The sequence below is a fragment of the Myotis brandtii genome, unplaced genomic scaffold (genome assembly GCF_000412655.1).
Source record: "Myotis brandtii unplaced genomic scaffold, ASM41265v1 scaffold407, whole genome shotgun sequence".
In the NCBI taxonomy this organism is placed as follows: Eukaryota; Metazoa; Chordata; class Mammalia; order Chiroptera; family Vespertilionidae; genus Myotis; species Myotis brandtii.
In genome coordinates this window covers 538,812-551,501 of record NW_005365639.1, presented here as the reverse complement: position 1 = coordinate 551,501, position 12,690 = coordinate 538,812, and the positions used below count along the sequence as shown (strand labels likewise).

At 40.6% G+C, this 12,690-nt stretch overlaps 1 protein-coding gene across 1 annotated transcript in view; it reads left to right on the top strand.

The window, feature by feature from the left end:
- Positions 1 to 4,839: 4,839 nt before the first annotated feature.
- Positions 4,840 to 12,690, top strand: part of CDR2 (cerebellar degeneration-related protein 2, 62kDa) — a 37,531-nt gene continuing 29,680 nt past the window's right edge. The window contains 2 exon segments of the mRNA XM_005873367.2: positions 4,840 to 4,858; positions 7,399 to 7,511. Of these exon segments, the coding sequence (XP_005873429.2) occupies positions 4,840 to 4,858; positions 7,399 to 7,511 (132 nt within the window).

The window sequence follows — 12,690 nt, the reverse complement described above, 5'->3', positions numbered from 1 at the left end:
CGTTCACCGGGTGCCCACCGGGTCCCGGAGCCGGCGGAGGCGTGGCCGGCTGGTTGAACAGGCTCTCGTTTCTCGCCTCGCCTTGGCTTTCTTGCTGAAGGTTGTCTCCGAGAAGGCCCCCCTTCTTTGCATATTAGTAGCAGGAGCTTGCGATTGGAGAACCTCTGTGTACCAGGCACTGACTAGCCCTCAGCACAGGTGTCATTTAATCCCCACGGCCGTGGAGGTAGAAGATACTGTTATTGGGGAGCTAGGGTTCCCCTCCAAGCTCCATCGCAACCTTTCCTAACCTCTCTACGGAATAATCCTCGGGACTTTTTTTTCCCCCAGGCATCTTCCTTTTCTGCAATTCTGTGTAAATTCAACTTGTTTAGCTTTAACTTGCACTGAAAATTAGCATTTCATTTAGTGAATATTAAATGATCATGATGTTTGTTCATGTTAACCATTGAATTGGGGGGTGGGGGGTAGAATGACTCACACTTAGAAAAGGAAAATAAAACAAGCACCTCTTTGGGGAAGGTGATTTCTTAAATCAGTATGCCGTGGGCAGCCACTTAAATCAAAGTAGTTCACCATTCTGCTTGCCTATGTAGTAGAAGCTATTTGACGGCTGCAGTGCAGCATGTACCATCATATTCTCTATGTCCACAAGATAAATTTGTCTTACATTTTAACAAACCTGTTTTCAGAATTCCCCATAAGGATTGATGGCCTAGTTTGATACTTTCTCCAGGATAAATGTGACAACCAACGTGCAATTGCAAGATTTCCTTCTAATAAACTACGCAGTTTGTATAATCAAAGCTAAATAGTTTTCTTTTCTGCATTTAAGAAGCATAGATCTGTACAGGCTGGGGGGGGCACGTTGTTTTGTTTTGAATCTCGCATAATACTTAGCACATAATAGAAGCTCGATTTTAATGTTTGTTGGGCTGATCTGAGACACTCACACAGGATTACTGTTTTCATGGCTCTTCTCTCAGGTACCTTAGTCCATACTGCACTTTCTTCTGTAGGAGGTTGTTAGGAGCAGCCATTTGTAATATTTCAATCTACTTGAGAAGCAAATGCAACTTGTTGGGGTAACATGTAGGACTCTTTAACCTCTGATCAGAAGGAAGTCATCAGGTGTTAAATTAATGAAGCCGCGAGAACACAGGTCTGAATCACCTTAGTGCCAGTTTGCATTTGGAATTTGTTCTGTGCTTCTCCAAGGACTTTTACATCCGTTATCATAGTGGACTTTGACATGACCCTGTATGTCATAACCAAGTGTGTGGGGTATGAATGGATGTGAAATTCCAACAATCATACCTTGTGAATATCGCCTGTAAAAGAATGAAGTCTGCAGGCACAGCAGATCTGTCCTGTTAAACAGATTGATAAACAAATGTAGTGGGATTGTATCAGGTACAGACATCTGTTCATTTGTTAACATCCTCACTACTGGCAGACCTTGTTTTATCGCATTTCACTGTATTGCATTACACAGGTTTTGCATTTTTTATTTATTTTTTATTTTTTAATCCTCACCCAAGAAGTGAGGATATTTTTTCCATTGATTTTTAGGGAGAGTGGAGGGGAAGAGAGAGAGACAGAGACATAGATTGGTTGCCTCCCAAACATGCCTCATCAGGGTTAGGGATTGAACCTGCAACTGAGGTGCATGCCCTTGACTGGGACTTGCTTGAACCTGTGACCCTTTGGTGAGAAGGCTGAGCAAACCGGCCAGGGTGGTGTTGCATTTTTTTACAATGGAAGGCAAGACCCTCCACCAGCAAAAAGAGTATGAATCACTTTATTGTGATACTCGCTTCATTACAGTGGTCTAGAATCAAACCCACAGTATCTTCAAGGTCTGCTTGTATTATTTTATTGAGTGAGCCTTGTTTGGAGAGAGCTACTAAAACAACTTTTTAAGATCCTGTTCTCAAAGTCAGAACTACACGTTTTTTTTTCCTTTAGCAATAGATGCATTATTTAAATAGATTGAATTTTTGTATCAAAGTTTGCTGGGGCATTCTTTTTTAAATTAAAATTGCTGGGGGGGAAATCTAGCCTTGGAAGGCTCTGGTCTAGTGTTCATACCTTTATAGAGACATGTAAAGCTGTGTGAGGCAAAAGGAGAAAACCCTTTGCTTTTACAAAACACTTTGATGAAGAGATTGTCTTTTGTCAGAGGGCTGAGTTGGCACAGGAAGAATACTGACAATGATCTCTGCGGGTCTGATCCTTTCTGGGACAGCAGGAGCCTTCTATTTGAAATGTGCCCCTGAGAGCAAGGTGGAAAGACTTCAGAGACTGGCTTTTCCTTCAGACCAGCTGCTGTTATAATTGTTGTTTGGTGAGCTGTGTAAGCTTAGAATAAGGATTCAGGTTTCTATTGCATGGATCAGCAAATGAAATCTTAGTTTTAAGGAATCCTAAGATTCCTATTTCTTTTTAAGATGAGTACATTTTCCCGGTGTGTAATTTGCTGAATCACTGTTTGGAGGGTCATTAAAACTGACATCATCGTTTTTCTTGATGTTTATATTCAAATTTTTTGCTTCCCAATTATAGTAACATTGGCAACAGGAGGTACACAGAAGCATCACCAAATGACGCATTTGACTTTGTAATAGGAAAAGCTTTCAGCCTTAATATTATTGAATTACTGCTGTAGACCACAGTTAATATGTTATCCTCATATGATTTTGAAAATGAGGAAAATAAGAACAATATAAAAGCAGTGGAATTTAAAGGTTTCTGATTTCTGGAAGAAAGATACTTTAAAAAATACACTATGGCTGCTAGAGCTAATTTTTTTCTGCCTAAGGCATAGGGCTGAGTGGAGTATCTGTTTAAAGCTAACAGTGTACAGTGTTGAAATGGATTATTATCGCTTGCAAAGACTGATTAGTGAAAGAATATTAAACACGAAAGTGTTGCTAGGTTGTAGTTCTCAAGCCTGTGGTATTTTTAGTGCTGCTGAGGCCAGTTCAGGATTTAGAAAAGACAACCTTCTAATGAAAATCCTTATTGGAAAATAGATGAACAGGTGCATACAGGCTTCAAAACTGTTTCCTTTCCTTTTCTTTTGTGCCTTAATTAAAAACAATAGTAAAGAACATTGAATACTCTCCCATTTGCCCCACTAATTATTTAGAAAACCTTCCTGGGCTTACTGCCAGCCTTTGGCTCCTTTTGGTTATGGAAGCCATATGCTAGATGACAGGAAATGAACTTTTTTTAAAGACCAAAAGAAGACCCATGTCCTTAAACTAACAGATGAAGTAATATCCTCTTTGCAGTGTCACTTCACGACCCTTTCTTGTTGATACTTGTCTTGCCAGGATTCTATCCTAAACAGCCTATGAAATATGTAGGAGACTGAGTCTGGAAGTTACTGAGCCCGATTGGGCTTTGTTTAACTGGAAATAAGGGCTGAGATAGGACAAGTTCTTTTCTGGTTACTGGTGACTGGAAGAGTGCTTTACTTGGCATCCCTTTCTGCAGCAGCAGGAGAGCTGCTCCCGGCTGTGTATTGAGAGTTTAGGTGGTTTCATAATGGAATGGAAGTAGGTGAAGGTGGTCTAAAGTTAGTCTTGATTCAGGTTTTGACTGCCAGTTAAGAGCATCTTTGATGAGTCCCTGGTCCTTCCCAGTGAGGAATTACTCACCGCTATAAAACAGGCCAGGAGAGACTTCGTCTTCAATACAGTGTGGAGGCTTCTATGTGGCACTGTGTAGGCACATTACATACCCTGTGGATACACAATAATTATTTCTGGGACATCTTTAGCTTTGCATCGTTCCATTTTCACTTAGTGAAAACAATGTATTAGCTTTCCTAAGGTTGCACATACTGTCTTTGACAGAGCAGGTAATAGAAGCTAGGTCCCTCCACTCTAGTTTCTCATTGCCATCTGTGAAAACAAGTGAAAAGCTTAAGTACCTCGTCCAGGAAAGTTTGTACTCTCTACCTTGAAGAAGTGTGGACACACTGTCAGTCATCTTAAAACTGTGTGGATATGGATAGTAAAGTGGAGAATGGTGATGAGAGTGAGAGTTAGAATCTGGTGATGGAAGTGTTTGTTTTGCCTGTGACTCCTGTAGATTTTATCAGGTCCGTTAGTATCTTTGTGCTTGAAGTTGTCTCATCTGAAAAACTGGCCTAAATACCTTGAAAAGATATAAAGATGAATGTCTCTTACATGATTTGAGCTTTTCATAAAGGTTCTATGTCTTGTGAATACAAGATATTATTTCATAGAGTTGTTACCTGAAGTATTTAGTACATGAATAGGCATTATTAATATTTAAATCATGAGAGAATTTATTTTAACACCTGTCTACCAACAGTACACTAATTTATCTTAAATGTAAAATGTTTACTGTGAGCTGGAGTGGTGAATGGTCGATTCTGCTGCTTTATTTCCCATTGAGAGAAAATCACCCAAGCAGAACACTAGTTCTGCACTAGAATGAACATTAACAGGTGACAAAATGTATTGCTTTTCTGTTACCACTTATTCTAGGTTGAGTTTTAATATGGGTGGTAATGAATAGATGTAAACCTTATTTGTCAACCTCTACAAGTTAAGTTTTAAAATCATGTAGTACAGGTCCCTGTTTTTGTAACAAATACCTTTTCATAATAAATATATTCGTGACATTAACTAAAATGACTTTCCATCATACTTAGAATAAAAGTCAAACTTTGCCATGGCCTATAAAATCTTGTATGACCCGATCCCTGCCTACTTCTCCAACTTCATCTCATACCACTCTTTCCCTCATGCTTCTTTCCCACTGGCATTTTATCGCAGCTATGCCACATTCTCATGTGTTGCAATGCCTCTGGCTTTTACTGGTGAGGTCCTCATCCTTCAAAGCTTTAGCTAAAACGTGTCCTCAGGGTGCCTTTCCTTGTGACCTTCCTTTCTAAAGTAGATCCTTTTTACACCAAATCCATTTTTTTTTCTTCTCTCACACACCACATCCAAATGGGTTAACACAACCTTTTAGCTCTATTTTCAAAACATATCCAGAATCCTACCCCTTCTCTCCATCTCCATCTCTGCCGTCCTAGCCAAGCCGCCACCATCTCTGACCCAGATGATTGCAGTATCCACTTGTCAGTTGCTTCCCCACCTTTGTCCCTTACACACACTTTGCTCCAGCCTCATTGACCTCCTTATTAACTCTAGTGATGCTTCCTGCCAGGGTCTTTATACTTGTTTTGCCTCTGCCTGGAATGTTGGCCACCTACATAGATCTACATGGGTCATTTATTCTGTTCCTTCATATCTTAATTCTGTCACCCTTGTCACATTATTAAATTTCAGCCTCCCATATTCATACTCTTCCTAGCTTTATTTTTTCTCTTTATTAGCACTTCCTGCTATCATATATTTTATTGTGCTGTTTCTCCCAATAGAATATAAGCTCGTGAGGGCAGGGCATTTTTTAGCTAAGTTCATCTTTATATCCCCTGTATCCAGAATGGTATCTGGTGTCAGACCAACTGAAAGAGTGTAGAGGCATTGCTAGAAATAAATGATAAAGATTTATTAAAATGTCTTAGGGTTTGCAAACCAGAAACACAAGGCAATACCCAGAATGCTCCGAAGACAAAGGAAAAACGAAGAGTTCTTACTGGTATAGTAAAAAATAAATTCTTAGCCTCTGGATTGGATGACCAGTAGTCTGGATAAGTGAACATTGTTTCCTTAATCCTTCAGGGGTAATCACATCTTTACCTGGAGGTTTGATGTATATCCAAGCATTGACAGGACTGGAAAGTTTGAAAGTTTAAGTTCCCAGGCTAATTAAAACAAAAATAGTATTGTTTCTCAAGCTTTGGCCTGATTTCAGTAATATAGTAGCTTGACTGTAGTGACTCCGTGTTACTTCCTCACTCTGTTCCTCACTGGTATTATTGAATGTATGCATGCATATATGAATGAAGAGTGTTTATCACAGTTTGCAGGTTTATCTACTTGTTATCTTGCTTCATCCGTTAATGTAGAAAAGCAGGAACTTCATTGTATTAACCATTCCATAACTAAAGCTTAGTGTGATGCCCAGCGATAAACACAGTCATTTGTGAGTCAATACTAGTACTACTGGTACGAGTTTGCTTTTGTATTGCACTTAGTTCGTAAAGTACTTCCTTCTGTATTATTTCATTTTATTTCACAATCATATTGTCTTTAGACAAGAAGACTAAGTGAAGGGACCTTTAAAGCCCCATCTTAAACGTATTTATCTGGTAAATGATAGTCAGCACTGGATGTCAGACCTTCCTACTCAGTTGAGTTAATTTCCCACTATATTAAAGGGTCTCTCTATGAAGTTTATGCAGATAGTTACTTCAGTTACCTATGTTAGAACAAGTGTCCTTTGGGTATCATTTAATTTTTATTTCTGGGATTGTGCATATATACCTAAGAAGAGAGTCGAAAAATGAGGTTCAAAATAGAAATATGGTTCTGTGCTAAATCAAAGTACTGTAACAGCTACTGACATGTAATTACCTCACAATTGCTGTGCTGCTTGTTTGGTTTGCTCATCTTGGAGAAGGACATGAAGAGAAGTAGAAGAAATACATATTATTGATGTATTTTCCCTTTTCTTTTTTTTTTTTTTTTTTTACTTACTTAATTTTTAGTCCCAGGATCTGTAACAACAAACTGCTTTGACAGTTGCAGTAATACAGTGCACATTTACAGCAGCCAGATTTCATAGGAACTTTAGTAACTGTTTGTTTGTTTGTTTGTGTTTAAACCCTCACCTGAGGAATGAATATATTTTTTCCATTGGTTTTAGAAAGAGAGAAAGGGAGGGAGGAAAGGAGAGAGGAACATCTATGTGAGAGAGAGACATTGATTGGTTGCCTACTGCACACACCCCGACTGGGGACGGATATTGAACCTGCAACCCAGGTACATGCCCTTGACCAGGAATTGAACCTGAGACCTTCCGGTGCGCAGGCCCATGCTCTAACCACTGAGCAGGCCAGCCAGGATGGAGAGAGACTATTTAAATATCTGCCTATATTTTGGTTGAGGCTCTCTCCAAAACAGTAGGTATTTAGGATATGAATAAATCCAGTCCGTTAGAAAATAATAACGATTTTAGAAGTCACAATGCTGATTGATCACTTCTAGACTAATGAGTATATCTACTAGTTAAAAGTAGGAGTACATAAGAGCATGTTACAAGTAGAGGGCCCCAGTTCAACTGGATCTTAAGTAGGACTCAGTTTTCCTTCTGGGCCATTACACCTTCTACCGGGATCAGATTTAAATTTGCTATGTTGGGTTGGGTCTTGGTCCATTTTTATTTTATGGACTGGGTTATATAAAATGTTGAAGTGAGATCATTTGCATTATTCACTTGTCGTGCTAGATCTCCAACTTGCTGCTGAGCTTGGGAAGACGTTACTGGATCGGAACACAGAGTTGGAGGATTCTCTTCAGCAGATGTACACAACCAATCAGGAGCAGTTACAGGAAATTGAGGTAATTTACTCAGTTACACTTGGAGGCGTGGCACATTGCTGCTGTTAACCAATCATATTCTGCTAAAATGACACTTGCAATTAAAAGCCATGTTTAATTTCTAACACAGACGTCTCTGAGAAGAACCATCAGAGAGGGCAGAGAGGTTGATTTCTACTTTTAGGCTTTCCCAACACTATAGTCTGAGTGATGAAAGAGAGTTCTCTCTGCACCTTTGGTGAAGTATATTGAAGTAAATGGTCCAGTATTTGCCACTATGTGAAGCAAAATAAAGCTATGGATATTATACTTAGTTTCACTTTTTTCTTTTAAAAATGAATTATGCAAAGAGGTATAAGAAAATAAATAATATAATGAACACTTGTGCACTCACCACCCACCCAGCTTAAAAGAGAAAACTCACACTGTTGAGCCTTCTTGGTTGGGTCTGCCCTTCCCTTTTGCCCCCACTCCCATCCCCACCCCAGATGTTACAGTAGAACCAGCTCCTGTCTACATGCAAAAACATGTAAAAGACCTTAGAACAGTGATAAGAACTTACTGAGCTCTGATTTTATACTGAACCATATAATTGAAATGCTGGAAATTGAAAGAATTAGAATTACACAGTCCTTGACTTCAAAGCAATCAAAGTTACACAAATTTCAGTTTTGTTTTTGTTTGTTTAATCCTCACCCGAGGGCATGATTTATTGATTTTAGAAAGAGAGGAAAGAAAAGGAAGGGAGGGAGAGGGGGAGGGACATCAATGTGAGAGAAACATCGATTGATTGTCTTCTGTACACACCCCAACTAGGAATCGAACCCACAACCTAAGTATGTCCCCTGACCAGGAATCAAACCCACAACCTTTCAGTGTATAGGATGACACTCCAACCAACTGAGCCATACAAGCCAGGGCCACAGGTTTCAGTTTTTGAATACAAATAAACCTATCATCAAAAGTGAGGCAAATTTATAATCTCGATATCCTTAATTTTACATAGTGCCATAATTAAGGTACATATAATAATCTTTTCATCAGAATTTTTGAATATAGCCAGTGATGTGACCAAAATACACTTTTATAATTTTAGGAAGGTACATATTGTAATGATATTAAAATCACCAGCTACCATTTTTAGCACATTCATCATCTAAAGAGCATGGAACATGCCATACATGATATGAATTTAATTACTTACCGAGTTTTGCAGAAATCTAGAAATGCAGAAAAATCAGATGTTTTTAAACTGTTAACTAGCTAGATGTCATATGTAGTTAAGGAATTCATTCTTACTTTGGTTCATAGACTTTGTTTTTCAGCTCATTGGAAGATTTCACTAAGAGGTCCTAGTGCATAAACAATATACACTGTGGTATATATTTACTAGTATTTGGCTTTTGCATAGTCTTAATACATTGGATTGATGTCTTTTTTGTTTTCTTTTTAAAAATACAATGAGCAATTTTTTTAAAATATATTTTATTGATTTTTTACAGAGAGGAAGGGCGAGGGATAGAGAGTTGGAAACATCGATGAGAGAGAAACATCGATCAGCTGCCTCCTGCACACCTCCTACTGGGGATGTGCCTGTAACCAATGTACATGCCCTTGACGGGAATCGAACCTGGGACCCTTCAGTCCACAGGCCGACACTCTATCCACTGAGTCAAACCGGTTAGGGCAGATTGATGTTTTTTATGAACGTGCCTATAAATAACTATAACTGAATACTATTACTGGTATTTTAGCAGATTTCCCAAGTATAGATGGAAAAAAGTCCAAATATTTGCATAATCAAGAGAATCATGCTTATTTGTTCCTGTAGGAGATCACAAACACAATTGCTTTATAATCCAAGTAACTTGTCTTTCTAACTTTGTTTTCTGTGGTATTGAGAATGATTAAACAGTTAAGATAGACAGTTGACATTCTGAAAAAAATCCAAAGATCTTTGAGATTCACCAAATCTACAAATAACACTCCATCACCTAATGTCTTCCATGAGATATTGCAAAGTATAATGAAAATGAAGTATCCAGTTCAGACTTTAATGATTAAATAAATATAAAATTGAATATATGAATAAGCTATTCAAATAAATTTAGCCTGTAGTGGCTCTGTCTCCAGTCCTGGTCAGGGCACATGCAGGAGGCAACCAATCGATGTGTCTCTCTCTGTCTCTCCCTTTGTCTTCCACTCTCTCCAAAAATCTATGGAAAAATATTCTTGGGTGAGGATTAATAAAAAATAAATTAAATAAATAAATAAATAAATAAGCAAGCCTGTAGTACTTCTAAAAACATTTTCATGAATCTCTTTTCTTTTTCTTAAAAGAAAATATTTCAATTATATTGACATAAAATGTTACATTAGTTTCAGGTGTACAGCATAGTGATCCTATATTTATATAACTTATGAAGTCATTTTCCAATATGTCTAGTACACACTTGGTACCATACATAGTTATTATAATACTAGAGTCCCAGTGCACGAAAATTCGTGCACTCGGTGGCGGGAGCTGGTGGGGGCGGGGGGGAGTCCCCTCAGCCCGGCCTGCGCCCTCTCGCAGTCTGGGATCCCTCAGGGCATGTCCACCTGCCAGCTTAGGCCTGATCCCCCAGGGAGCAGGCCTAAGCTGGCAGTCAGACATCCCTCTGGCAGCCTGGGAGCCCTTGGGAGATGTCTGGCAGTGGCTTAGCACTGCCACAGAGGCAGGAGAGGCTCCTGCCACCGCCGTTGCACTCCCAGCAGTCAGCCTGGCTTGTGGCTGAGCGGAGCTCCTCCTGTGGGAACACACTGACCACCAGGGGGCAGCTCCTGTGTTGAGCATCTACCCCTGGTGGTCAGTGTGCGTCATAGCGACTGGTCGTTCCAGGTCCTTCCTCAGTTAGGGTCAATTTGCATATTACCCTTTTATTATATAGGATCATTAACTATATTCCCTATGCTGTACTTTACAACCCATGACTATTTTGTAAGTACCAATTTGTACTTCTTAATCCCCTCACCTTTTTCACCCATTCCCTGCTCCTGCTCCCCTCTGGCAACCTTCCCTTTGGTGCCTGTTTCTATAAGTCTGTTTTTGTTTTCCTTTATTCGTTTGTTTTGTTTTTTAAATTCTACATATTTGTCTGACTTATGTCAAATAGCATAATACCCTCCTTATCCATCCATGTTGTTGCATATGGTAAGATTTCATTCTTTTTTATGGCCAAGTAATATTCCATTGCATATACGTACCATATATTCTTTAACCATTTGTCTATCAATGGACACTTAGATTGTTTCCATATCTTGACTGTTGTAAATAATGCTGCAATGAACTTAGGGATGCATATATCTTTTTAAATTAGTGTTTTGGATTTCATCAGGTAAGTACCCAGAAGTCAAACTAGTGGGTCATATGGTAATTCTGTTTTTAATTTTTTGGAGGAAACTTCAAACTATTCTTCATAGTGGCTTACCAATCTGTATTCCCATCACAGTGTACGAGGGTTCACTTCTTCACATTTTCCCCAATGCTTGTTGTTTTTTGATTTATTGATGATAGCCATTCTGACACGTGTTGTACTATCTCATTGTGGTTTTAATTTGAATCTCTCTGATGATGCTTGACATTGAGCATCTTTTCATATATCTATTGGCCATTTGTATGTCCTCTTTAGAGAAATGTCTATTCAGGTCTCTGCCCATTTTTTAATCAGATTGTTCATCTTTTTAGTGTTAAGTTGTACAAGTTTTTTAGATATTTTGAATATTAACATCTTATTGGGTATATCATTGGTGAATATCTTCTCCCATTCAGTAGATTGTATTTTCATTTTGTTGATGGTTTCCTCTGCTGTGCAAAAATTTTTTAGTTTGACATAATCCCATTTGTTTATTTTCCTTGCCCAAGGAGTCATATCCAAAAAAAATATTACTAAAAGCAATGTCAGAGAGTTTACTGCCTAGTTTTCTTAAAAAGTTTTATGGTTTTGAGTCTTACATTCTTGTTGGGTTGATTGCTTTATCATTATCAAATATCCTTTGTCTCTTCTCATAGCCTTTGTTTTAAAGACTATTTTGTCTGCTATAAATATTGCTACCCAGCATTTTTTAGTTTATTCTTGTATACTAGAGGCCCGATGCACGAAGATTCGTGCAAGAATGGGCCTTCCTTCCCCTGGCTGCTGGCACCGCCTTCGCTCCAGCCCGGAGCTGCCTTTCTGCCTTCCCACACTGCCCAGAGGCCCCGAGCGGCTGGGGTGGTGCGGAATGCCTGTGTTGTCGCCATGGAGATGACACAAGCGTCCAGCACCGCCCCGGCCACTCGGCGCCAGCATATGCAAATTAACTCACCATCTTTGTTGGGTTAATTTGCATACTCACTCCTGATTGGCTGGTGGGCGTCGTGAAGGTATGGTCAATTTGCATCTTTCTCTTTTATTGTAGACTAGAGGCTCGGTGCACAAAAATTTGTGCACTCGGGGGGGGTGAGGTCCCCAGCCCGGCCTGTGCCCTCTCGCAGTCTGGGACCCCTCGGGAGATAACGACCTGCTGGCTTAGGCCTGCTCCCGGGTGGCAGAGGGCAGGCCCAATCCCTAGGTGCAGCCCCTGGTCAGGCCCAGAGCAGGGCCGATTGGGGAGTTGGGGCGCCGCCCCCTGTCATGCACAGAGCAGGGCCAATCAGGGGGTTGAGGAGCTCCCCGCTGTCACTCACAGAGTAGGGCCGATAGGGGAGTTGGGGCACCGCCCCCTGTCACACACAGAGCAGGGCAGATCAGGGGGTTGGGGCGCTGCACCCTGTCACACTCAGGGAAGGGCCAATGGGGAGGTTATGGCTCTACCCTGTCACACACAGAGCAAGGCCCGTGGAGGGGGGTTGGGGCGCCACCCTCTATCACCCACAGAGCAGGGCCGATCAGGGGGTTGGGGCGCCACCACTGTCACACTCGGGGCAGGGCCGATGGAGAGGTTATGGCTCTACCATGTCACACACAGAGCAGGGCCGATCAGGGGGTTGGGGCGCCACCACTGTCACACTCGGGGCAGGGCCGATGGAGAGGTTATGGCTCTACCATGTCACACACAGAGCAGGGCCGATCAGGGGGTTGGGGCGCCACCACTGTCACACTCGGGGCAGGGCCGATGGAGAGGTTATGGCTCTACCATGTCACACACAGAGCAGGGCCGATCAGGGGGTTGGAGCGCC